General features: G+C 48.8%; 1 protein-coding gene across 3 annotated transcripts in view; it reads right to left on the bottom strand.

Annotated features, from left to right (window-relative positions):
• The window catches only part of ZFAT (zinc finger and AT-hook domain containing), a 156,909-nt gene that overhangs the window by 112,224 nt on the left and 20,686 nt on the right, over positions 1–23,999 (bottom strand). For all 3 annotated transcript variants that reach the window (XM_061438536.1, XM_061438538.1, XM_061438537.1), the window contains exon 3: positions 2,029–2,268. In XM_061438536.1, the coding sequence (XP_061294520.1) occupies positions 2,029–2,268 (240 nt within the window). The remainder of the gene's footprint in view (positions 1–2,028; positions 2,269–23,999) is intronic.

Here is a 23,999-nt window from a genome sequence, read left to right as displayed (position 1 = left end):
GAACAAGCGCGCTGGGGACCGGCGCCTCAGGTACAGTGCCGTGAGCTCCTGCCCCTCCCTCCCCGGGCCATCTCACTGCTGAATTTCTGTGTGTCTGCCAAAGCACCTGAGGCTCTGAAGCAAGACACTGCTCCCCCGAAAACCACAGGGCTCCCCGCCTCCACTTCCCACACGGCGGGCACTCATACTCTGTCTTAGGACGGCTGCCACCCCACTGCCTCATCTCGCCTGAATCCTTGTCTGTTATTTGCAACAGCCCCTGCAGCCTAGTAAGAGTTCATGTGGTCACCCTGAGAGCAGTTCTTTAAAGGAAAGAGCACTTTATGGGTTCTACAACTGGCACAGGTGTTGGCAATCAGCCTTGGCCACCAACTCAATGTCTGATGAATCTTAGGTGGTGAGTGTGAGCATGCTAAGTCGCTTCAGTCGTTTCCGACTCTCTGCGACCCCATGGACTGTAGCCCGCCAGGCTCCTCTATCCACGGGATTCTCCAGGCAAGAATACTAGAGTGGGTTGCCATACCTTCCTCCAGGAGATCCTCCTGATCCAGGGATCAAACCCAAGTCTCCTGCCTTGGCAGACTTCTTTACCCCTAGCGCCACCTGGGGGACCCATTAGGTGGTGCATTCCCTCAATAATGTGCCCAGTTTAGTTCAGTTCAGTCGCTCACTCTTTGCAACCCCATGGACTGCAGCACACCAGGCCTCCCTGTCCATCACCAACTCCCGGAGCTTGCTCAAACTCATGTCCATCGAGTTGGTGATGTCATCCAAATATCTCATCCTCTGTTGTCCCCTTCTCCTCACGCCTTCAATCTTTCCCAGCATTAACGTGCTAGGATTTTATAAACCAAGGGCCTTGCTTCACTGTTGGGAGGTGTTTCTAGGACTGAAGAACTGGGGTTCAGAGTCAGACAGTCTGGGTTCAAAGGCCAGGAGGATCCCTTTCTAACTAAAAGACCCTGGATAAACCGCTTCACTTCTTAGTGTCTAAATGCTCTTGCCTGTGACACAGGAAGGACAGCAGCAGCACTGTGTCCACAGGACTATGAAGGACAGTGACTGCTAACACATACGGGGAGCTTGGAAACGGCAGGTGCTCTTCTAAGCACTGCAGAAAGTCCTGTCTCACTGAATCCTCCAAGCAACCAAATTAGCTAGTGTTGTTTTTATTCCCATTTTACAGAGGAGGAAACTAAAGGAGAATAAAGTTACTAAGCACTGGAGCTGCGATTCAAATCCAGGCAGCCAAAGTCCAAAGCCCACATCCTGAACCAGAGCCCATGTGATGTGCACATGTGCTCAGTCGCTCAGGAGTGTCCTACTCTTTGCGACTCCATGGACAGCAGCCTGCCAGGCTCCTCTGTCCATGAGATTCTCCAGGCAAGAATACTGGAGTGGGTTGCCATTTCCTACTCTAGGGGTAAAGTACTTAGCCTGGCACAAAACAGTAAGAACTTTCTACATTCTTAGACATATTTTGAAAACTTCGAAACTGGTTGCAAGAATCAAACGAGGACAACAGAGCCCACAGCAGAGGCCCTTGCTGTTTCACTCCTCCTAGACAGGTGTCTGGAAGACTTTCCCGCTCACGCGCACACTCTCATCAGCCTCTCTTAGAAGCTGCTTTAGAGCCGAAGCCTTGCCAAGCTCTTACCTGAAGGCAGCACCTGGTATCCTGTATGTTCTTCAAGAGCGCCAGCCACAGTGGAGGCCGTCAAGGTCACTCAAACGGGCTCAAGCATTCTAACCTCAGCCTTTCTGCTCACTGGGCCCGACAACACGGCTCCGGAACAAGAGAAGCCCCCCACCGCAATGAGAAGCACCCCCTGTACCCCAACTAGAGAGTGGGCCCTGCTCTCCACAGCTAGAGAAAAGCCTGCGCAGCAATGCAGACCCAGCACGGCCATAAATAAAGGAGTAAATACAATTATTTTTAAAATCTTAAAATAAAAAGTTCAAATGAGACAGCTGGTTTAAAAAGAGGGGGTGCGAGCCGTGGGCGCCCCCTGCCGGGTGCGCTCTTACCTGCGTCCCCCTCCGCCTCGCCCAGGTTCAGCACGATGATGCAGATGTGCTTGCGGAGCTGGCGCGGGTTGGAGAACTTGCGGCAGCACTTGCTGCACTCCAGGCTGCTCCCTTCCTCGGGGGCCCGCACGCCATCCGCGCCTGGCAGGGCGCTGCGCTCCGCCAGCTCCTCCTCCTCGGGGCTGGGCTTCTTCGTGGACCCCTTGGGCCTGCCTCTCTTCCTCTTCATGACTGAAAACTCTGCGGAGGAAACCAGAGGGCACCGTGGGGTCACAGAAGGCTACAGGGTGGGCCATGCGCTCAGTTTCCAAGCGTGGAAATATGTCTGTTTCCACGGGGAGCTCACATGGTACAGAATCCACCTGCAGTGCAGGAGGCCTAGGTTCCACCCCCACGTGGGAAAATCCCCTGGAGAAGGGGATGGCTACCCACCACCCCAGCATTCTTGCCTGGAGAATTCCATGGACAGGGATGCCTGGCCCGGCTACAGTCCATGGGGTTGCCAAGAGTCGAACAGGACTGAGCAACTAACACTTTTGCTTCCCACATTTTATTAATAAAAGGAAAGCTTGAAGGAGTTCCAGAAATGAGCAGCTGCAGACAATCACTTAGTGCTAACATCTCTGTGCTATTACACAGTCAATTCTGTAATCATGTGATTTACGAATATTAATTTATCAGAACCTGTGCACTGTGCCTCTTCCATAAAGTGGGGAGGGTTTTAAGCTGTGACTGTCAGCTCCAGTTCACAAACCAGGCTCCTTAGAAACCACCATTTCCACTGAAAACTAGTTCTCAGAAACTTGCTAGGGACTGTCTCTGCAAAGGGTTCTCAAAGGCTGCTTAGCTTTTCACGCTCTTAATGAGTTATACAACTATTCCGACTATTTAAGCCATCATGATTATTAGGTCCAAATTGTTCTGATGGAAAAGAGACAAAAATAATTGCAATCTAAAGCCAAAGATTATAGGGCTAGAGACAATATTTTTCAAGTTTCCTGGAGGCCAGAGGATTTAAATGTCATCATCAGAGCTGCTTTGGAGCAAGTTTCAAATCATTTTTCACCTCTTATCTCTTCTTAATTAGCATTCATTTTTAAGGCATTCATCTCCAAAGGAAGGTGGGAATTAAGACGGGTGAACGGGCTGAGGGGGCCTCCTGCCGTTGTAGGCAGGTGGAGTGCTGTCTTAGGTGATGCAATTTGAGGGGTGCCCTGACCGGCACAGCCTGGCTGCCCTGCCATCGCTGGAGAGCCATCTGTCTGGCTAAGGCATGGCATATCAGCAGCCAGCCGTCTTTGCATCTGAACATCAGGGCAGAGGAAGGGTCCTAGGTTCTAGCACCATCTTGGGGGAAGGGTCATCTATGCAATTATGATGTGTTCAGGGTCCCTCCTGCTCTCCCTGTGGTTGTGCCCAGGAAAGCATCACCCACAGTGCCCCCTGCTGTCACTGTGAGGACCCTTTAAGGGGGTCACCTGGGCTCCCAAATCAGACAGAGAAGCCACAGGGGCAGGAGAGGAGGGCAGGAAGGCTCTGCAGGGGAAGTGCAGAGAGACAATGTGGGCTCTGATGGAGGCGCCTGCTCAGACGTGGGGTCCCCAGGAACTCAAGAGAGGGGGACTGAGACAGGGGAGCTCTTGCAGGAGCAGGGTTTCCACTGAGCTGCAGGGCCAAGGCAGGTCCTCCTTGACCTAGAGCTCCAAGCCAGAGCCTTCCATGGCCGGGGCAGCCAACTGATACACCGTCACTGCTTGCCTCCATCTCGCTGGGCTTGTTGGGGAACAGGCTCCCCTGTCGGCCCCGAGATCTTAGCAGGAGAATGACAGCTGTAGGGACAGGAGGCCCAGCCACTGTGTACGGGAGGCTGGGGAGGGAGGTGAAGAGAGAAACGTGCAAAGTAAGGACAAACCGCTCACCTCAGAGCCATTAAAACTCTCCTCCTGATTATTCTTTACAACAGCAGCTCACTGAAGCAGCAGTTAATAGCTGGAGGAGCAGAATGAGTGGAGAGGCTGTAAACCGCCCACCACATGTCACATCCGCCGAGCTCGGGAAATGTGTTACAGGACAGCTTACTGCCCCACGCCCTGCCCTGCAGACAGAGGTCCTCCTCTGACGTGTCCTGAGGATGCAGCTGTGCAGTGGAGAGGGGGCTTCATCCGTGCAGAGGTCCGGCCTCTGCCCTTGGCCACATGGGTGGCCCCTAGGCCCCAGGAAGGCCCAGGCTGACCGCAGTGCCCATGTACCTGGGGGCTTGGCTGTGGGACTGTCTACACGGGGGTTTGTTTTTGGGGCTCTGTGACAGGTGAGGTCAGATCTGACCTCTGAACACAGTCTGACCTCCTGGGGGAGCTGGAGACGGGGGGCCAGTCACACAGGTGGGCATCGTCAAACTCCATAAAAACTCTGGACACCAAGGACTTGGGTGAGTGTCCCTGGCTGGAAACACTCCTAAGTCCTGTTGTGTAACGTAGCTGCAAGAAGACAGCGGCATCCAGGACACCATGGGGGGTGGAGGAGGACCGAAGGCCCCGTGTCTGGAACCCCCGGGCCCCCAACCGCATGCTGGCATCACCGCCTTTGGCCTGCTCTGACCTGCACCCTTTTTGTTTAGAACTGCCTTTCAAGTACAGAGCTTTCCTGAGTTCTGTGAGTCATTATAGAAGACTAGTGAACCTGAGGGAGTCCTTTGGGTCCCCCAAATTTGCACCTAACTGAAAAAGTGTGGGAGGCCCTGGGAACCCCAGATTTGCAAGGTGCCCGCAACCCTGTTTCCTGGTTGTGCTGGGTCCTCATTGCTGCAGTTTTCTCCGGTTGAGGCCAGTGTTGGGCTGCACAGGCCTCTCGTGGTGGTGGCTTCTCTCGTTGCAGAGCACAGGCTCTAGGCACGCTGGCTTCAGGAGCTGCAGCTCACATCTCTGGAGCTCGGGCTCAGGGCTCATGGCTCATGGGCTTTACTTGTTCCATGCCATGTGGGATCTTCCCAGATCAGGGATCGAACCTGTGTCCCCTGCAATGGCAGGCAGATTCCTATCCACTGTACCACCGGCATCAGCAATCTTGAGCAGATGTAGAAGACTTGCGGGAGCTTCTCTGTCTCAGCTTCAGGTTCAGCACTCATCGCTGCAGGGTACCCAGAGTCTGCTCCATGGAGCTGTGCAGAGCACTTGCAGCCACACCACCCATGGGTGCCACCCCCTCCCAGTGCAGTGGTACCGCAGCCCGGCCAACCAGACCCGAGAGTGGTCTGCATCCCCCAGCACTGATCCGGTGTCCCACCCAGCAGGCGCCCCGCAAATCTTGGTGAATGAACTCAACTAGCAGGGTGCAATCTGCTGTCAAGGAGTAAACATAAAATCGACCCCGAAAGCTTTGGGAAACCTCTAACATGATGGTGACAAAGCGAATCTCACATCTGACCACATCCATAATTCAGATCCTCAAGACCAATTAGCCAGCTAAAAATGAAATTTTCATAAATGAACTTGGAAAATTTAAGCACCGAAAACAAGCTGCTGCCATCAGCTACCCACGTAGTACAAATTCTCCAGTGGAGAATCCTGGAACTGGGCAAGGAAGACCCTGGCACCTCTACCAGCACACACTGTGATGGCATCTCAACGGAGGAAGCGTCGGTTCCTCGTCCTCCTCCCTGAAGCCCTGCACTCAGGTGCCACCGAACTCTGTGGACTTTGTCCTAAAGATGTCTGCCTGGTAAACCCCCTCGCGGTGCACCCAGACCCCCGCCCACCATCTCAGCCGCCCGCCATCCCTTGTCTCACTGCTGCCCCCTTGTGATAGAACTTTCCATGGTCCTTGAGCAGTTTGCCCCATGACTCTCAGACGTGGCTTTTCAGGCCCCTCAGCACATAGTTCAACCCTGCACATGCACACAAGTGCGTGTGCAAACACACACACAGCACTGCGCTTGCTCCCTCTCTCCCCCCACCACCCACTCACTCGGGGCCACGTCCAAGGCCTCCCTAAATATGTGGAGATGGCGCCTGTCTCTTTTTACTTCCCTGTACTGCTCCCCCTCTTGCATCCTGATCAGAATCCAAATCCTGTTACAAACCCTAACACTTCAGGCCCCGTTCAAATCCCAGTACGTCCTCTGTGAGATGGTTCATCCCCCAGTTGCCGTGTGAGGCACACGCATGTACAAACTCTCCCACACCGTTTCCTGACTGTGCTTCCCTTCCCCCACCATTGATCACACACCCTGAGGTGTGAGCTGCCTTTTCAGCTTCAAGTCCCACAGGATCTGGGGCAGTGCTGGAGGCACAGTGCACACTCCATACAAGAAATGCACGTTGTCAAAACTATGGTTTTTCCAGTAGTCATGTACGGATGTGAGCGTTGGACCATAAAGAAGGCTGAGCACCGAAGAATTGATGCTTTTGAACTGTGGTGTTGGAGAAGACTCTTGAGAGTCCCTTGGATGAGAGTCCCATTCTAAAGGAAATCAACCCTGAATATTCACTGGAAGGACTGATGCTGAAGTTGAAGCTCCAATACTTTGCCCACCTGATGCGAAGAACTGACTCACTGGAAAAGACCCTGATGCTGGGAAAGACTGAAGGCAGGAGGAGAAGGGGAAGGCAGAGTATGAGATGGTTAGGGACCACAATCAACTCAATGGATGTGAGTTTCAGCAAACTCTAGGAGATAGTGAGACGGGTGTCAGGGAGCATTTAACAGGAGGATTCCTGCGTGCTGTTTTCTATCTCTCAAGGATTCTCTGTTCCTTATCAGTTCCTATTCCAAGAACAAGTAGAGCTGCATGCAGTTCTCAGGACTGAGGTCATAAGATGAGACATGCAGTGACTCTTTTCAGTGTCAGTGACCTTGTATGTATTAGACTATCCATATTGTGGCTATCAATAAAATTTCATCCTGTGTAACAGCTGAGTAATCATCTTACTAAAGATATATAAGTCTACACTTCTGCTAATAAAGTACCCTTGCTCTATCAGAGCTTGGGTCCCCATGTCTTTCTTTCTCTCTCTCTCTTTCTCTCTCACTTTCTTTTTTTTTTTTTTTTTAAATTTAAGTGGCAGAGTCCCGGGCCGGACGGCGGCGCGCAGACAAAGCGCTCTCTCTGCCTCCCTCTCTCTCCCTCTCTCTCTCTCTCACTTTCTTATCGTTGACTCCGGACCACCAGGTTCCAGTCCATTAAAGGACCGCAACAGACAGGGAAGCCTGGTGTGCTGCAGTCCGTGGGGTTGAAAAGAGTTGGATACAACTGAGCTACTGAACAAAGTCATTTCCTAACAGGAAAGGAAGCAGTTAGAAAACAAGTCATTTCCTATGTCCCAAGTTTCCAGCAGAAAGGAAGAGGTGAGCCATGGTGCACCTCGAGTCCATCTCAGATCCAGTCTGGGGATAACTTCCTCACGGTCAGAAAATCACCCTTGCAGATCCAAGGCCCGAACTAGCAAGGGACAGAGAGAACCAGCTGGCATTGTTTAAATTTAATCAAAAGACAACGTGAGCACTATGAAAAAAAATCTCGACATTATCAAAAATCTAATAACATAAGCCCTTTATTTGTACATCACTCAAGTCTGTGAGGCACTTTCCCAGCTATTATCTCATTTTATCTTCATAAAAACCTTGAGATAGATGCAGCAAATGTAACTTCTCAATGGGAGAAGAAATCAAGGACCCAAAGTTTCGAGGGACTTGGCACGTTTTCCAGAACTTGCCACTGAACTGGGCAAGGCTGGGACATGGGTTCCTTCTTCCCAGCCCGGGTTTTTCTGCTGAGCCACATGGCCCTTGGGTCCATTCTGGACGCGGGAATGAAACCAAGACCCGCACTGCTGAGAACAGTGGCCGGGAGTTAAGCCAACCTGGTTCAAATCCAACAGCCTCAGCTCCTCTCTCTTTTTAATAAAGACTGTATACCTTTTATTTTAATACTTGACTTTATTTTATTTATTTGGCTGTGCCAGGTCTCAGCTGAAGCACGTGGAATCTTTAGTTGCGGCATGCGGAATCTAGTTCCCTGACCAGGGATTGAACCCAAGGCCCCCTGCATTGGGAGTGTGGAGTCTTAGCCACCAGACCACCAGGGAAGAAACTGACCCCCCAGACTCAGTGCCTAACACAAAAAATAAACACGAAACCGCTATTTTATAAAAAGTCACTATTAAATAAAAAGCAGCCCATTAAAATGCCAAGCAGAGCACTTAAGAAGTGAAGGATAAACGGCAAGGGTTCCTTACTCTGGTTCCAATCATGAATATGCTGACTTGGGCCGTCTCTGAAGACACTATTACCCTCCCAGCCTGTCCACTGTGAGATCGTGCGATTTCTCGACGTACACACATTCTTGTTCATTAAGGCACTTTCTCCTCAATTTCTTCATTTTAAAACATCTCACACACCGAAAAGGCCAGTACAGAACTAGGGAGTACAAATTCCGCTCTGCCTAAAAACAAGGATAAAGCCAGGCCTCCAGCTCCTGCTCTGCAGCTCCATCTATAGTCACACCAGTTCAAGAATTTAGGAAAATTGTGGAGCATTAACTCTGCCAGGCCTGACAGTCAGCCTCTCTGACGCGCAGTCCCCAGGAGCCCAGGCAGCAGCAAAGAGACAGTGAACGGTGCCAGCGCCCAGGGATACAGCAGAGGCAGTTATGGGACAGATCAAGAAATGGGGGTGGGGGGAGGAAGAGAGGAAAGCGAGATGAGGTCCTGTTAAACATCCGAAAGGGGGAGTGACGGGAGAACCGGAACCCAGCTCTCAGGAAACCCACGCAAATCCCTCCCAGGGTAAGCCCAGCGTCCCCACCTCCACCAGGATGAACAAGCGTGCACACACACACTCACCCAACTCACAACACTCGCATCAGACCTGTACTCACCCATCACACACACTCACCCGTCACACACACACTCCCATCAGACCTGCTCCCACCCATCACATACACACTCACCCATCACACACACTCACCCATCTCACAACACTCGCATCAGACCTGTACTCACCCATCACACACACAGTCACTCATCACACACACACTCCCATCAGACCTGTACTCACCCATCACACACACACTCCCATCAGACCTGCTCCCATCCATCACATACACACTGACCCATCACACACACTCACCCATCTCACACACACACACTCACCCATTACACACACACTCCCATCAGACCTGCTGCCACCCATCATACACACTCACCCATCACACATACTCACCCATCTCACAACACTCGCATCAGACCTGTACTCACCCATCACACACACTCACCCGTCATACACACACTCCCATCAGACCCGTACTCACCCATCACACACACACACTCCCATCATACACACACTCCCATCAGACCTGCTCCCACCCATCACATACACACTGACCCATCACACACACTCACCCACCTCTCACACACACACACACTCATTACACACACTCCCATCAGACTTGTACCTACCCATCACATACACATTCACCCATCTCACACACACACACTCATCACATACACTCACCCATTACACACACTCCCATCAGATCTGCACCCACCCATCACATACACACTCACCCACCACACACACTCATTCATCTCACAACACTCCCATTAGATCTGTACTCACCCATCACACACACACACTCTCATCACACACACACTCCCATCAGACCTGCACCTACCCATCACATACACACTCACCCATCACACACATTCCCCCATCTCACACACTCACCCATTACACACACATTCTCTTCAGACCTGCACCCACCCATCACATACACACTCACCCATCACACACACTCACCCATCTCACAGCACTCCCATTAGACCTGGCACCCATCACACACACTCACCCATCACACACACCCATCTCACACACACACACACACAAATTCACACACACCTACCCATCACACATACACTCTCATCAGACCCACATTCACACACTTCAATCAGACCCACACTCACCTATCACACACACCCATCCATCATATACATACATCTCATCACACACACTCACCCATGACACACACACACTCCCATCAGACCCACACTCATCCATCACATACACACATACTCATCACATACACATGCAACCCATCACACACATAGTCAACCATCACACATACACACTCAACCCATCATACACACACTCACCCATCACGCACACACACACTCACCCATCACACACACACTCACCGCCACACACACTCACAGATACAACCACACATTCACACGCACACATTCTTTTATATACTCATACAAACACAGAAGAGGAAGAATAAACTTGGTCCATTAGGGAATTTTTTTCTTGGAGCAGAGCCAGAGATTTGATTAGGAAGAAGGGAGAAAAAAATGAAAAGTTCTTTTGCAGACCACTTCCAACATGAGCAAAAGAGATTAAAAGGCTATAAAATAAACCAGAGGACTTAGGAAGCTTCATGTTATAAAGGGAGGCCAAAATCATAAATCAATTACTACACAGTTAGAGGTTTAATTAAACCGTTTCCAGCATCTTTCAACTTAAAATGAATTGTGAAGGTTAAACCTGAATGAAAATCATTAGAGAGGAAACTGAGATTCTGGAAGTCTCAAATTTTATGGGCTTGGACAAAGAGAGAAGGAAGGACTCGGGGCTCTTAATTAAAGACTTTTGAAGAAATGTTCTCATGTTAATAGTCTAAATCTAATTAGAATCTTAAGAAATACTTTTTTAAATTACACAGGCAACTAACTTTTCAGTATATACTCTCTCTCTCTCATACACACACACACACACACACAGAAAATGTATGCAAGAAGAATTTAAGTCAAAAGTAAATTAGTAAATGAAGGAAAATAACTTCTAAAAGAAGTTTAGTGGTAAGAACCTGATTATGCCCCGAGCGCCACAGGAACACCGCGGTCAGGCCTCTCAGGATGGCTGTTCCCCTGCTCCCTGTCCATCCCCTGCCCAACCAGGCTGCTGCGTCTACACCCTCCCAACAGGAGTGACCCTTGTTTGTATTGGGCTGGCCAAAAAGTTCATCCGGGCTTTTCCGTAACAGTGAACTTCTGGGCCAGCCCAGTACTTGCCCCAGGCCTCAGCTAATGATAGCTCATCCAAGGGGTGGTGAGGGGCGTGCCTCTAACTGGTTTCCCTGGTAACTAATGAGCCCACCTGACGCTGATTCCCCTGCTACTGACAACACCCCCTGCCCCTGGGGAGCACAGGCCGCCCCCATGCCCGGCCCACCGTCCGCTGCACGTGGTGGGGTGTTGCTCCAGGACTCGGCTTCTGTGTGTGAGCCCCCCATCCGTTAAGCCACCGATGTCTCTGTTGCTGACACCAGGCTCTTCCTTGGGTCTTGCACTTGTGCTTGGGTCAAGCAGGTGCAGCCCAACCATCAGCGGAGTGGCCAGGAGACTGAGGAGACTCCTGTGAGCACTGAGATGTCAAGATGTCAGGAAATATAGGATGGGATATGGAAAGTCTGGGGGCCTGTCCGTTAACATGGTGGGGGGCAGGGAGCGGGGGTGCGGCACTCCGAAGTTACAGGGAAATCCCAGGGAGGTTGATCTTGCTGAATGGGGGCTGCCAAGTGCTCTGGAGAACAGTGGCCTCTTCACAGTTCTGCTCTTGTATCACAGTGAGCCTTTTGTCGTTGGTTAAGCTATCAACAGCATTCTGGGCTTCCCAGGTGGCCCAGTGGTAAAGAATCTGCCTGCCAATGCAGGAGATGTGGGTTCACTTCCTGATCCCTGGTCGCAAAGGGGCTGATGTGACTGGGCACACAGCACCCAAGGCAGCTTTCTAGGAGGAAATGGACTGAGCACACAGCACCCAAGGCAGCTTTCTAGGAGGGACTGGTATTGTGCCTTCGAAATGAAAATTATCTACCTGGACTCTCTGGAATGTTAGCCTTTTGTGATCTCTAAATGTAAAAGAGAAAAAAAGAGCTTTTAGATAAACTCTAGCAATAACCATGTCTTGGGAATAAGAACTCTTGAGGATTTCGTTCCCCCCTCAATCAGTTTGGAGGAGCCTATGTGGGCAACTGACCAGATTTATTTTGCAAATGGATTGGTTTTAATTGGCTGTGCTTGGTGGAGACGAGGATCATTTTAGACAGGACAGTGTTATATTTCAGTGGACACTGAATTCTAATTTTGCTAGCTGAGGTCTGTATTTGTGAAAGTTACTGTGTTAGCCGTGCTTTTGCCATGATGCTGTTTTGTTTAGTCGCTCAGTCGTGTCCGACTCTTTGTGACTCCCTGGACTGTAGTCCCCCAGGCTTCTCTGTCCATGGGACTCCCCAGGCAGAAGTGCTGGAGTGGGCTGACATTTCCTACTCCAGGGGATCTTCCCGACCCAGGGATCGAAGCCACGTCTCCTGCATTGGCAGGCGGATTCTTTACCGCTGAGCCACCTGGGGATGGAGAGAAAATTATCTAGTGAAATTGTCACAGGGTATGACTGCTCATGACGTGTAACACTGCTGCTTCAAGTCTGCTGCTAAAGGCACATGCACAGTGACAGTTGGGTATAAGGATACGACGTAGAGCCTATAAAGAAGTGTCTCCCCAATAACATGCCTCTGAGCCTGCTCGCGACACCTGGTTAGCTTTTCCCCAGCATGAATGACCAGGTGAATATAAAGGAGGCCTAGACCCAGGAGACCTGATCTGAACCAGGGGTGGGAGCTAGCACCCCAGCATCACAGGACAAATATTTTTGATCATCAGTGCTTTCTACTGGAAGATCTACGATCAAAAGGGGAAACAATGGAAAATTTGCATGTACTGAGGCATGAGGAAGTCATTCTGGCGTATATACGGTTTAACTTCGTCTTCACGGACCAGAGCAGCCTGCTTTGTGGCCTTTCAGACACATACTGCACACTCACTTTGGCCACTGAGGAAGGGAAATGCATTTGAAAGCCAAAATGAAGCAGCATAGTTCAGATATCCAAGGTAAAAATTGGTGGCCATTGTATACGGGGTTTTAGACGTGTTCTTATATTACTTCAGGGTTTTCTGAACTATACTGCAAACTGTGTGCTAAGTCACTTCAGTCATATTCAACTCTTTGCAACACTATGGACCATAACCCACCAGGCTCCTCTGTCCATGGGGTTCTCCAGTCAAGAATACTAGAGTGGGTAACCACTTCCCCCTCCAAGGGATCTTCCCAACCCAGGGATCAAACCTGCGTCTCTTAGGTCTCCTGTGTTGGCAGGTGGGTTCAAAAGTTACAGGTGGTATTGCCTCAGCTGGGGTCACTGCTTGTGTTGGCTTAATGGTCACACTCTCCCCTGTGCTGTACTTATCGGGTATCTTACATTTCGTCCCTAGTCTGAGGAAGGAAGTCTAAGGACAGAGCAGCATCCCTCCTCCCTGTGAAATGAGTCTAACTGCTGCGTCTCCAGTGAGACACAACCATCCGCCTCCTCTGGGCTCCCATGAAGAGTCAACCAGCTACTGTGCCAACGTGGAGACTATGGCCATGGTGCGGAAAGACCCTCCACCTTCCTGTCCCACGGGCCAGTACGTCAGAAGGACCCCGTTGGTAAGGGTCACCATATGGCTGACCGCCTGTGAGTTCCCCGGGCTGGGCTGTCTGGAGTGAAATGGGATTAACTGTTTTCTGTTTGGAAAGACCTAAGGGGTCACCTCTAACAGCACCCAACACAACACGGGCTGGCAGCCTGTCCTCTGACTGCTGACTCCTGGCGAGGCCACCAGAATGCTTCCATTAAAACTGGGCCTCCCCTCCCCGAGGGGGTGGCTCTGGGGGTGTGAGACAACCAGGGGTGGCTAGACTTTCCCTATAACGGCCAGGGCGTGGCAGCCATTGACCTTGTAAGCACCCGGCTCCAGAATCTGCCCACACCATGACAAAGGGCTGTCCTTAGCATACTAGACGCCTTCCTCTCGACGCCCTGGCTGCAGCTGTCTGCACTGGGTTTGTGGTGTCTGGGTGCAGTGCCCCCAGCATACCTGACCCCAGGAATATCGCAGAAGATGGACTGCCAGGACTGTGAGGGTCGCTCGGGGTGCGGAGTGGGGCAGTGCATGGCCAGGCCTCTCCAGGTGGCTGCTCCCTTGCTCTCTGTCCATCCCCTGCCCAAGAGGGCGGCTTCATCTACGCCCTCCTGATGTGAGTGACCCTCATCTATACCCACCCCAGCTAATGAGAGCTTTTTAGTGGAGCGGTGAGGGGCGTGCCCCTCTACCAGTTTCCGCAGCAACTAATGAGTCCACCGACATCAACTGCCCTACTACTGGACATCTCCCTTCCCCTCAGAAGTGAAGACTGCCCCCAAGTCCTGCCCGCTGTCCGCCACACACAGGGACGTGTCGCTCCAGGGCCCTGCTTCAGACGTGTAAACCCCCATCCATTAAACCACCAATGCCTCTATTGCTGACTCTAGGCTCTTTCTTGGATCTGGAAGCTGGGTGAGTACAGGGCTTGCAGGTCTGTGCGGTGCAGCCCAACAAACATGCAAGCGTGCGTACCCAGATCTCACTCTCCAACTTACTAGAGCAGCAGTTCCCAACCTTTTTGGCACAAGGGAGTGGTTTTGCAGAAAACAATTTTTCCACAAACTAGGGTCCAGAGGGGAGAGGGGGAATGGTTTGGGGATGATTCAAGCTCATTACATTTATCATGCACTTTATTTCTATTGCTATTACATCAGCCTCACCTCAGATCATCGGGCATCAGACTCTGAGGTTGGGGACCCTTGAACCAGATGACCTTGAATATGCTGTTTTAACTTCTCTACTCTCTGAAACACATGTTCCTCAATTATAAAATCTGGGCACCAGCAAGGAAATAGAAGACATGACGATACTATAAACCAACAAAACCTAACACATACATATACGACATGCCTACCCATCAAGAACAGGATACAAGTTCTTCTCAAGTGCACAAGGAACATTCTCCAGGTTAGACCACAAGGATTGGCCATAAGTCAATTCTCAATAAGTTTATAAGGACTGAAATTAGAAATACAGAAAAAGACTTCCCTGGTGGTCCAGTGGTTGGGAGTCTGCCTGCCAGTGCAGGGGACACAGGTTTGATCCCTGGTCCGGGAAGATTCTACATGTCGCAGGACAACTAAGCCCATGCACCGGAACTACGGAAGGCCGTGCACCCTAGAGCCTGTGCTCTGCAATAAGAGAAGCCACCACACTGAGAAGCCCGAGTACCGCAGCTAGAGAGCAGCCCCTGCGTGCAGCAGTGAAGACCCAGGGCAGCTCTAAATAAATAAATAAATAAATAATTTTTAAGAAATAAAGAGCAGAACGAAATTTGGGGAATTCAGAAGTAAATGGAAATTAAATGGCACTCCTAAATAAATAATGAGTCAAAAAAGAAATCATAAGGGAAATTAGAAAATTCATTAAGATGGAAAAGCAGAAAAACGCAACAGAACAAAACTAATGAGATGCAGCAAAAGCAGTGCTTAGAGGCCAATTTAAAGCTGTAAATGTTAAATAAAGAAGAAAGGAGATCAGTAGCCTACTCTGCCAACTGAAAAACTAGAAGCAAACTAGATGCAACGCAAGCGAAGAACAGAAATTACAAAGACGGGAGTGAAACAATGAAATAGAATACAGAAATGAAACATATACCCCAAAGACCTAAGTGCTCACTATCATTAATTATCAAGAAAATGCAAATCAGAACCACCATGTGATAGTAGCCCAGACCCACAAGGATGGCTAGCATCAAACACAGGAAAACTAACAAGTGCTGGGGACGCTGCGGAGAAATCGAACCCCTCATATATTAACAGGAACAGACAACAGGAATGGGTCCAGAGCTTCATCTGGTTGGAAAATAGTTTTGCAGTCCTCTTCTCGAAAAGTGAAACACAGAACTAGCCTATGATCCAACAATTGCACTCTGAGGTACAGACTTAAGAAAAATCTGTATCTATACAAATGCTTCTACACAAATACTTCTCCGTCTACACAAATGCTCCTACAAAGTGTTTACAGAAGCATGACTCATGATCGTCAGAGAGAAGAAATAACCCAAGTGTTTGTCAACAAATCAATGAGCTGAAAAAATGTGGCCAATCCATACAATGAAAGGTTATTCAGCCATTTAAAAAAAAAAAAAATGAAGTACTGATACAGACTACCACCTGGAAACATGCTCAATGAAAGAAGCCAGGCACAAACGACTACATATGATATGACTCCATTCATATAAAATTATAAAAAAAGCAAAACCAAAGAGAAAAAAAGTTCATTAATGGTTGCCAAGGTAGAGAAGAAAGGAAAACTGAGAGTGACTTTTTTTTTGGTAATAGTACCTTTACAGAGATGTAAAATTCATACCATAAAATTTGGTAGGTACCACCTACCATAAAATTCATCCTTAAATTTAAAAGTGTCCAATTCAGTGATTTTTATACATTTGCAGAGTTGTCCAACTACCACCACTGTCTGGTTTTAGAATATTTTCATCATCCACCAAAGAAAACCCGTATTTACTAATGGTCATTCTCCATTGGCCCCTACCCCAGCCCCTGGTGGGGCTTCCTAGGTGACTCAGTGGTAGAGCATATACCCGTCAAAGCAGGAGATATGGGTCTGATCTCTGGGTCAGGAAGATCCCCTGGAGAAGGAAATGGCAAACCATGGGAGCGACTTCTTAATGGGTACAGGGTTTCTTGGGTGGCTGTGATGGTTGCATTACAGTGTAAATATACTAATAACCACTGAATTATATACTTTAAAATGATGGATTTTATGTAAACCTTATCTGTGACCTTGTTTATAATGACACAAAGCTGGGGAGAAAATATATATCATCAGGAAAAAAAAAGGTTATATAAATTAAGAATTACCCATAGAATGAAATACAGACAATAAAAAGAATTTGGAGACGTGTTGGTAGTGAAGTGGCAGGCTATTCATACAGTGCTGACAGTTGTGTTGCTAAATAACAAGACAACAGAGAGTTTATATGCTTACATATGCATATAGAAATGTCTAGGAACACACTTAATTGTTAGCAGTGATACTGAAACTGAGCAGGACCTGTGGGGCTTCTGGGCACAAACGTCTTTCTGTCTTCCTCTCTTCTTCATTATAGGAAATGGGCTTCATTCCATGACCTTCCCTGAGTTCCATCAGGCAGGTTCAGACAGCTATCTGCTAATCAGGGAAGGAAGGAGGTGCACAGACTAGGGAGGAACAGTCAAAAGAAGCGACAGTGCCGCCTTCCTGCAGGCTCCTGGCTCCCATTCAAGGGGTGCACAGCGCCACAGCAGCGTCTCTGAGCTGTTTTGCAGACACTAACATTCCTACCAGGTGAGAGGAATGAATGGTACGCTGCCCACAAGCACTGCGGACCCCAGGAGGGCTGGAGTCATAAGCGTGATGACATGGACTGCCGGGAGCCGGTGAGGCATTCCACGCGTGACAAAGGTCATGAGGAAGGAGGCTCGGCATACGCAAAGGCAGGATCGAGCCTCAGGAGTCCCCCTGGATATTCTCGAGCATCTACCCCCAAAACCAGAGTCTGCCTACTTTATTGCTTTGTGCTCTCACCTCTGACTTTACTGGGGGCTGTCCCCCACCACCATCTAGCTCTCTCTGTCAAAGAGTTAACTTACAGCTCCAATTAATAAATTTCCTGGGCAATTAGGAGTGTTCAAATCCAAACCCCTCAGATGGCTCTCTAACTCGCCTGACAAGTTTACCTGGACTCCTACAGCTATGCATACGATTGTTTACAGTCTCCCAGCCTTGAGAGGCACGGGAAGCTTAAGATATTCAAACAGCTTGGAGCCTCTCAGAGAGTTAGAAACTGTCAGAATAAAACTAGTAAAGGATTTCATTGATGAGCCAATGCTTGTTGCCAAGTTTTCACATCCCCTGTATTGTATCCTTGAATGTGTATTAATTAATATAGTTGGTATGTAGAAAAAATAAGTAGTGGCCTTGGTGTTAGCAACTTTAGACCCTTAAGGTAATAAATTCTTTCCTTTGTTGTAAACCCATTACACATCCGCCCTATAGGAATACAATTTTATCTAACATCTTCGGAAGATGGCGCCAAACCTTAAAATAATTACTCTTAGAGAAAATAAATCTTTGTCAAGAGTCATAAAATGTTAATAGGCCTTCTGGCCAGAAGATGATGTAAATCACCTAAACCATTTGTATACAATAAATTTGCAGGAAAGAGACCCTGGTTTTTGATAAGGATCAAAGACTGCTGACTCTGCATCCCCTATTATCTTCTATGTGTAACTTAGGGTATAAAAGCCCCTGTTGAAAATAAAGCTACGGGCCTTGCTTGCCAAAGCTTGGTCTCCCCATGTCATTTTTCTCCTCAATTTCCAGCTGAGTCTCCATCTGGAGCGCAGAGGTCCTCTGCGACCATTTATTTGCCTGGGCTTCTAAAACCCACTCGAGAAGGTGTCTAAGGTGGGGTACCTTCCGCTATTTGAGAGGGCGCCTGCGGCCTCCGTGGTCAGAGCTAACCTGGTATCACAGGTTATATTGATTTCCCGCGTAAACCAAGCTACTCAGCCTCTTTTCTCCACTGAATTTTCCTACTGAGCTATCCTCATTCTATTACTCTTTATATCTTTGATGAATATGTAAATAGTCGCCGACGCCGTCTCCCCTTCGAATACCCTGGATCAGCCGGGGCTGGACCTCGGCAATGGATGCCATCCACCAACCAGTCAAAAGAATGTCCACGAGCTGCTCACGTCCTTTTTGAACCACTGCTACAGAACTCAACACCCCTTTAAGGTCAAGACACTGAATGCTCAGTGCACTAGCCTGCTGTGTCCCCTTTGCCTGGCAATGCAATAAAGCTGCTCTTTCTTACTCCACCCAAAACTCTGTCCCTGAGATTTAGTTCCATGTCGGGGTTCAGAGGCTGGATTCAGTTTTAGTATTTCTAGGATCTCGGAGGGATGGTTAAGGAGATGTACCTTCCTCACTGTATATTGTTTTAACATTTTTCCAGCAAAGTGTTATTACTTCTTTAATTGAAAATAAAAGTATAACGGCGTGATTGCTTTGACAGCTTTACCCACATGGTGGGTTCAGGGCCCAGGAAAAGCCCCGGGGTGTGCCTGCAGGAGTGCAGGGGAGCTTTATGGGAATGGGTTCCTGTGCGGCTCTAAGGAGAAAGGTCTGGGGTCTAGAGAATCTTCACGGCTCTTGGGGGCCTGAAGTACCAGAGGAGGAGGAGGAACGGGCCCCAACGCAGCCCTCACGCCACCCGCGACGCCACAGAGAATGTAAGGGGGCTCGTGCCGGTCAGAAGGGTTTCCAGGTCGGAGAGGTTTGGATGAAGGCTAGCCACTAGAGCTTCCTGAATGAGGGGTGACAGGCGCAACGGAACACACGCTCCGTGAGACAGAGGAGCAGCAAGGCTGCTGGGAGGAAAATAACCCACAACACAGGCGACTGTTTCTTCCCATCAGTGCCGTGTCGGGGCCCGCGCAGGACCTGGGACAGCCCAAGGCCCCTCTCCGATGCGCCCTGCAAGCACAGGACAGGAAAGACAGACTGAGGCGTGGGGGGGCCAGGGGGCTGTAGGAGCCCCGAGGAGGGCCTCCCACCCCACCTGGGCCAGGGCACGCATTCCCAGGAGGAGGGAGGCATTCAGGACGGCCCATAGGGACACCTTTCACAAACACTGGTGAGGAGGGAAGGTGTAAAAGTCAGAACACGTGTACCTTCCAACACTGACATGCATATATCCATGTGGATTCTGCTGCTGCTGCTGCTGCTAAGTTGCTTCAGTCGTGTCCAACTCTGTGCGACCCCATAGACGGCAGCCCACCAGGCTCCCCCGTCCCTGGGATTCTCCAGGCAAGAACACTGGAGTGGGTTGCCATTTCCTTCTCCAATGCATGAAAGTGAAAAGTGAAAGTGAAATCGCTCAGTCGTGTCCAACTCTTAGCGACCCCATGGACTTCAGCCCACCTGCTTTATTATGACTTATTCCTTTATTGTTTAGAAATGAAATGACAAATTCAAATTAATATATCTCTTACTCACATTTCATTTCAGGAGGAGGAAAAACCTTTTAATGTGGCTGCACAGCATGTGGGATCTTAGTTCCCCGACCAAAGACTGAACCCGGGTCCCCCATGTTGGGAACAAGGAATCTTAACCACTGGACGGCCAGGGAAGTCCCTAGGAGGAGGAGAACTCTTAATAAGCAAAGTTGAATAAAAATAGAATGAAGAGCTTTCTTAACAGCCTTTCTGAGTTCTTTGCATGTTAATCTGTATGACAACCATCTGCCACAGGAATTTTACAAAAAGAGATTATCTGTTTTTCTGAGTTTATAGACGTTGAGGCAGGGACACACACATTTTAAGTCCTTGACTAAAGCCATGGTTCCATCTGCCCGTGAAGCTACACTCTTTGGGAAGCTGAGGCCCCTCAACCGCTCAGCAGGGAGGTGGCCGTGGTGAAGGCAGGGCTCCTGACGGGTCAGGATGAGGGAGCCTTGCTCACTCCCAGACCTGGGGGCACAGGGCGGGGGGCTGAGCTTTGAGCCCTGACATCAGGCAGATTTCTTCCCCCCCCCCCCCAGATTTATTGAGGCATCACTGTCAAACAAAAACTGTATATATTTAGGTTGTACAGTGTGGGTTTTTAAGGTGTACGAGATGGTTTAATATTCGTATACACTGTGATGTGCTCACCACATCAAGCCCATGCACACAACTACCACCTTCCAGAGACCGTTCTGTGCATGCGGGCGAGAACAGTTAAGATCTGCTCTCTCAGCAAACCTCAAGTGCACAATTCAGTGCTGTCAGCTAGACCCGCCGCGCTGGCTGTCAGATCCCTAGATACAACAGGAAAGCTCGTGCACTTTGACCAGCAGCCCCCCGTCTCCCCCACCCCCAGGCAACCACTGCGCTGCCGCCTGGTCCATGGATGCGGCTGCTGTCGACTCCACGGATAAGTGAGGTCGTACAGGATCTGTCCGTGCCTGGCTTGTTTCACTTAGCACGCCATCCCCCACTTTCATCCACACAGCAAATGGCAAGGCGTCCTTTCCCACAGCTGCATAATCGTCCCGACTGCGTGTGCACGGGCACGTGTGCATCTTATTTTCTGCATCCAGTCATCTGCCGATGAACACTGAGGCTGTTTTCGTACCTCGCCTACTATGAACACAGAGGTCTCTCCTTATCCACAGGGGACACTTTCCAAGAGCCCCAGTGGGAGCCGGAAACCACAAACTGTGGTTTGAACCCTGTAAGTACCCTATAATGTAGTGAACCCTGTAAGTACTATGTTTCTGCCTATACATACATATCAAAGAAACAGTTAAATTTATCAGACAGTGAGAGACTAATAATAACTAATAATAAAATTCCTTCCTGAGGCCCCCACCCACTGACATGACATCATCCTGAGGTCCCCACCCACTGACATGACATCATCTTGAGGGTGATGAGCAATTATAATAATATAATAAATGTAAATGTAGTCTCTCTCAAAACATCTTCAGTTCAGTTCAGTCGCTCAGTCGTGTCCAACTCCTTGTGATCCCATGAATCGCAGCACACCATGCCTCCCTGTCCATCACCAACTCCCGGAGTTCACTGAGACTCAGGTCCATCGAGTCAGTGATGCCATCCAGCCATCTCATCCTCTGTTGTCCCCTTTTCCTCCTGCCCCCAATCCCTCCCAGCATCAGACTCTTCTCCAATGAGTCAACTCTTCACATGAGGTGGCCAAAGTACTGGAGTTTCAGCTTTAGCATCAGTCCTTCCAAAGAAATCCCAGGGCTGATCTCCTTCAGAATGGACTGGTTGGATCTCCTTGCAGTCCAAGGGACTCTCAAGAGTCTTCTCCAACACCACAGTTCAAAAGCATCAATTCTTCGGAGCTCAGCTTTCTTCACAGTCCAGCTCTCACATCCATACATACATGACCACTGGAAAAACCATAGCCTTGACTAGACGGACCTTTGTTGGCAAAGTAATGTCTCAGCTTTTCAATATGCTATCTAGGTTGGTCATAACTTTCCTTCCAAGGAGTAAGCGTCTTCTAATTTCATGGCTGCAGTCACCATCTGTAGTGATTTTGGAACGCAAAAAAATAAAGTCTGCCACTGTTTCCACTGTTTCCCCATCTATTTCCCATGAAGTGATGGGACTGGATGCCCTGATCTTCATTTTCTGAATGCTGAGCTTTAAGCCAACTTTTTCACTCTCCACTTTCACTTTCATCAAGAGGCTTTTGAGTTCCTCTTCACTTTCTGCCATAAGGGTGGTGTCATCTGCATATCTGAGCTTATTGATATTTCTCCCGGGAATCTTGATTCCAGCTTGTGCTTCTTCCAGTCCAGCATTTCTCATTATGTACTCTGCATATAAGTTAAATAAGCAGGGTGACAATATACAGCCTTGGCGTACTCCTTTTCCTATTTGGAACCAGTCTGTTGTTCCGTGTCCAGTTCTAACTGTTGCTTCCTGACCTGCATACAGATTTCTCAAGAGGCAGGTCAGGTGGTCTGGTATTCCCATCTCTTTCAGAATGTTCCACAGATTATTGTGATCCACACAGTCAAAGGTTTTGGCATAGTCAATAAAGCAGAAATAGATGTTTTTCTGGAACTCTCTTGCTTTTTCCATGATCCAGCGGATGTTGGCAATTTGATCTCTGGTTCCTCTGCCTTTTCTAAAACCAGCTTGAACATCTGGAAGTTCACGGTTCACATATTGCTGAAGCCTGGCTTGGAGAATTTTGAGCATTACTTTACTAGCATGTAAGATGAGTGCAATTGTGCGGTAGTTTGAGCATTCTTTGGCATTGCCTTTCTTTGGGATTGGAATGAAAACCGACCTTTTCCAGTCCTGTGGCCACTGCTGAGTTTTCCAAATTTGCTGGCATATTGAGTGTAGCACTTTCACAGCCTCATCTTTCAGGATCTGAAATAGCCCAACTGGAATTCCATCACCTCCACTAGCTTTGTTCATAGTGATGCTTTCTAAGGCCCACTTGACTTCACATTCCAGGATGTCTGGCTCTAGGTCAGTGATCATACCATCGTGATTATCTGGGTCATGAAGATCTTTTTGTACAGTTCTTCTGTGTATTCTTGCCATCTCTTCTTAATATCTTCTGCTTCTGTTAGGTCCATACCATTTCTGTCCTTTATCGAGCCCATCTTTGCATGAAATGTTCTCTTAGTATCTCTAACTTTCTTGAAGAGATCTCTAATCTTTCCCATTCTGTTGTTTTCCTCTATTTCTTTGCACTGATCGCTGAAGAAGGCTTTCTTATCTCTTCTTGCTATTCTTTGGAACTCTGCATTCAGATGCTTATATCTTTCCTTTTCTCCTTTGCTTTTCACTTCTCTTTTCACAGCTATTTGTAAGGCCTCCCCAGACAGCCATTTTGCTTTTTTGCATTTCTTTTCCATAGGGATGGTCTTGATCCCTGTCTCCTGTACAATGTCACAAACCTCATTCCATAGTTCATCAGGCACTCTATCTATCAGATCTAGGCCCTTAAATCTATTTCTCACTTCCACTGTTTAATCACAAGGGATTTTATTTAGGTCATACCTGAATGGTCTAGTGGTTTTCCCTACTTTCTTCAATTTAAGTCTGAATTTGGTAATAAGGAGTTCATGATCTGAGCCACAGTCAGCTCCTGGTCTTGTTTTTGTTGACTGTATAGAGCTTCTCCATCTTTGGCTGCAAAGAACTTAATCAATCTGATTTTGGTGTTGACCATCTGGTGATGTCCATGTGTAGAGTATTCTCTTGTGTTGTTGGAAGAGGGTGTTTGCTATGATCAATGCATTTTCTTGGCAAAACTCTATTAGTCTTTGCCCTGCTTCATTCCGTATTCCAAGGCCAAATTTGCCTGTTATCCCAGGTGTTTCTTGACTTCCTACTTTTGCATGCCAGTCCCCTATAATGAAAAGGACATCTTTTTTGGGTATTAGTTCTAAAAGGTCTTATAGGTCTT

This window comes from Bos javanicus, chromosome 14, assembly GCF_032452875.1.
Source record: "Bos javanicus breed banteng chromosome 14, ARS-OSU_banteng_1.0, whole genome shotgun sequence".
NCBI classification, from domain to species: Eukaryota; Metazoa; Chordata; class Mammalia; order Artiodactyla; family Bovidae; genus Bos; species Bos javanicus.
This window is presented reverse-complemented; position numbering and strand designations above follow the sequence as displayed.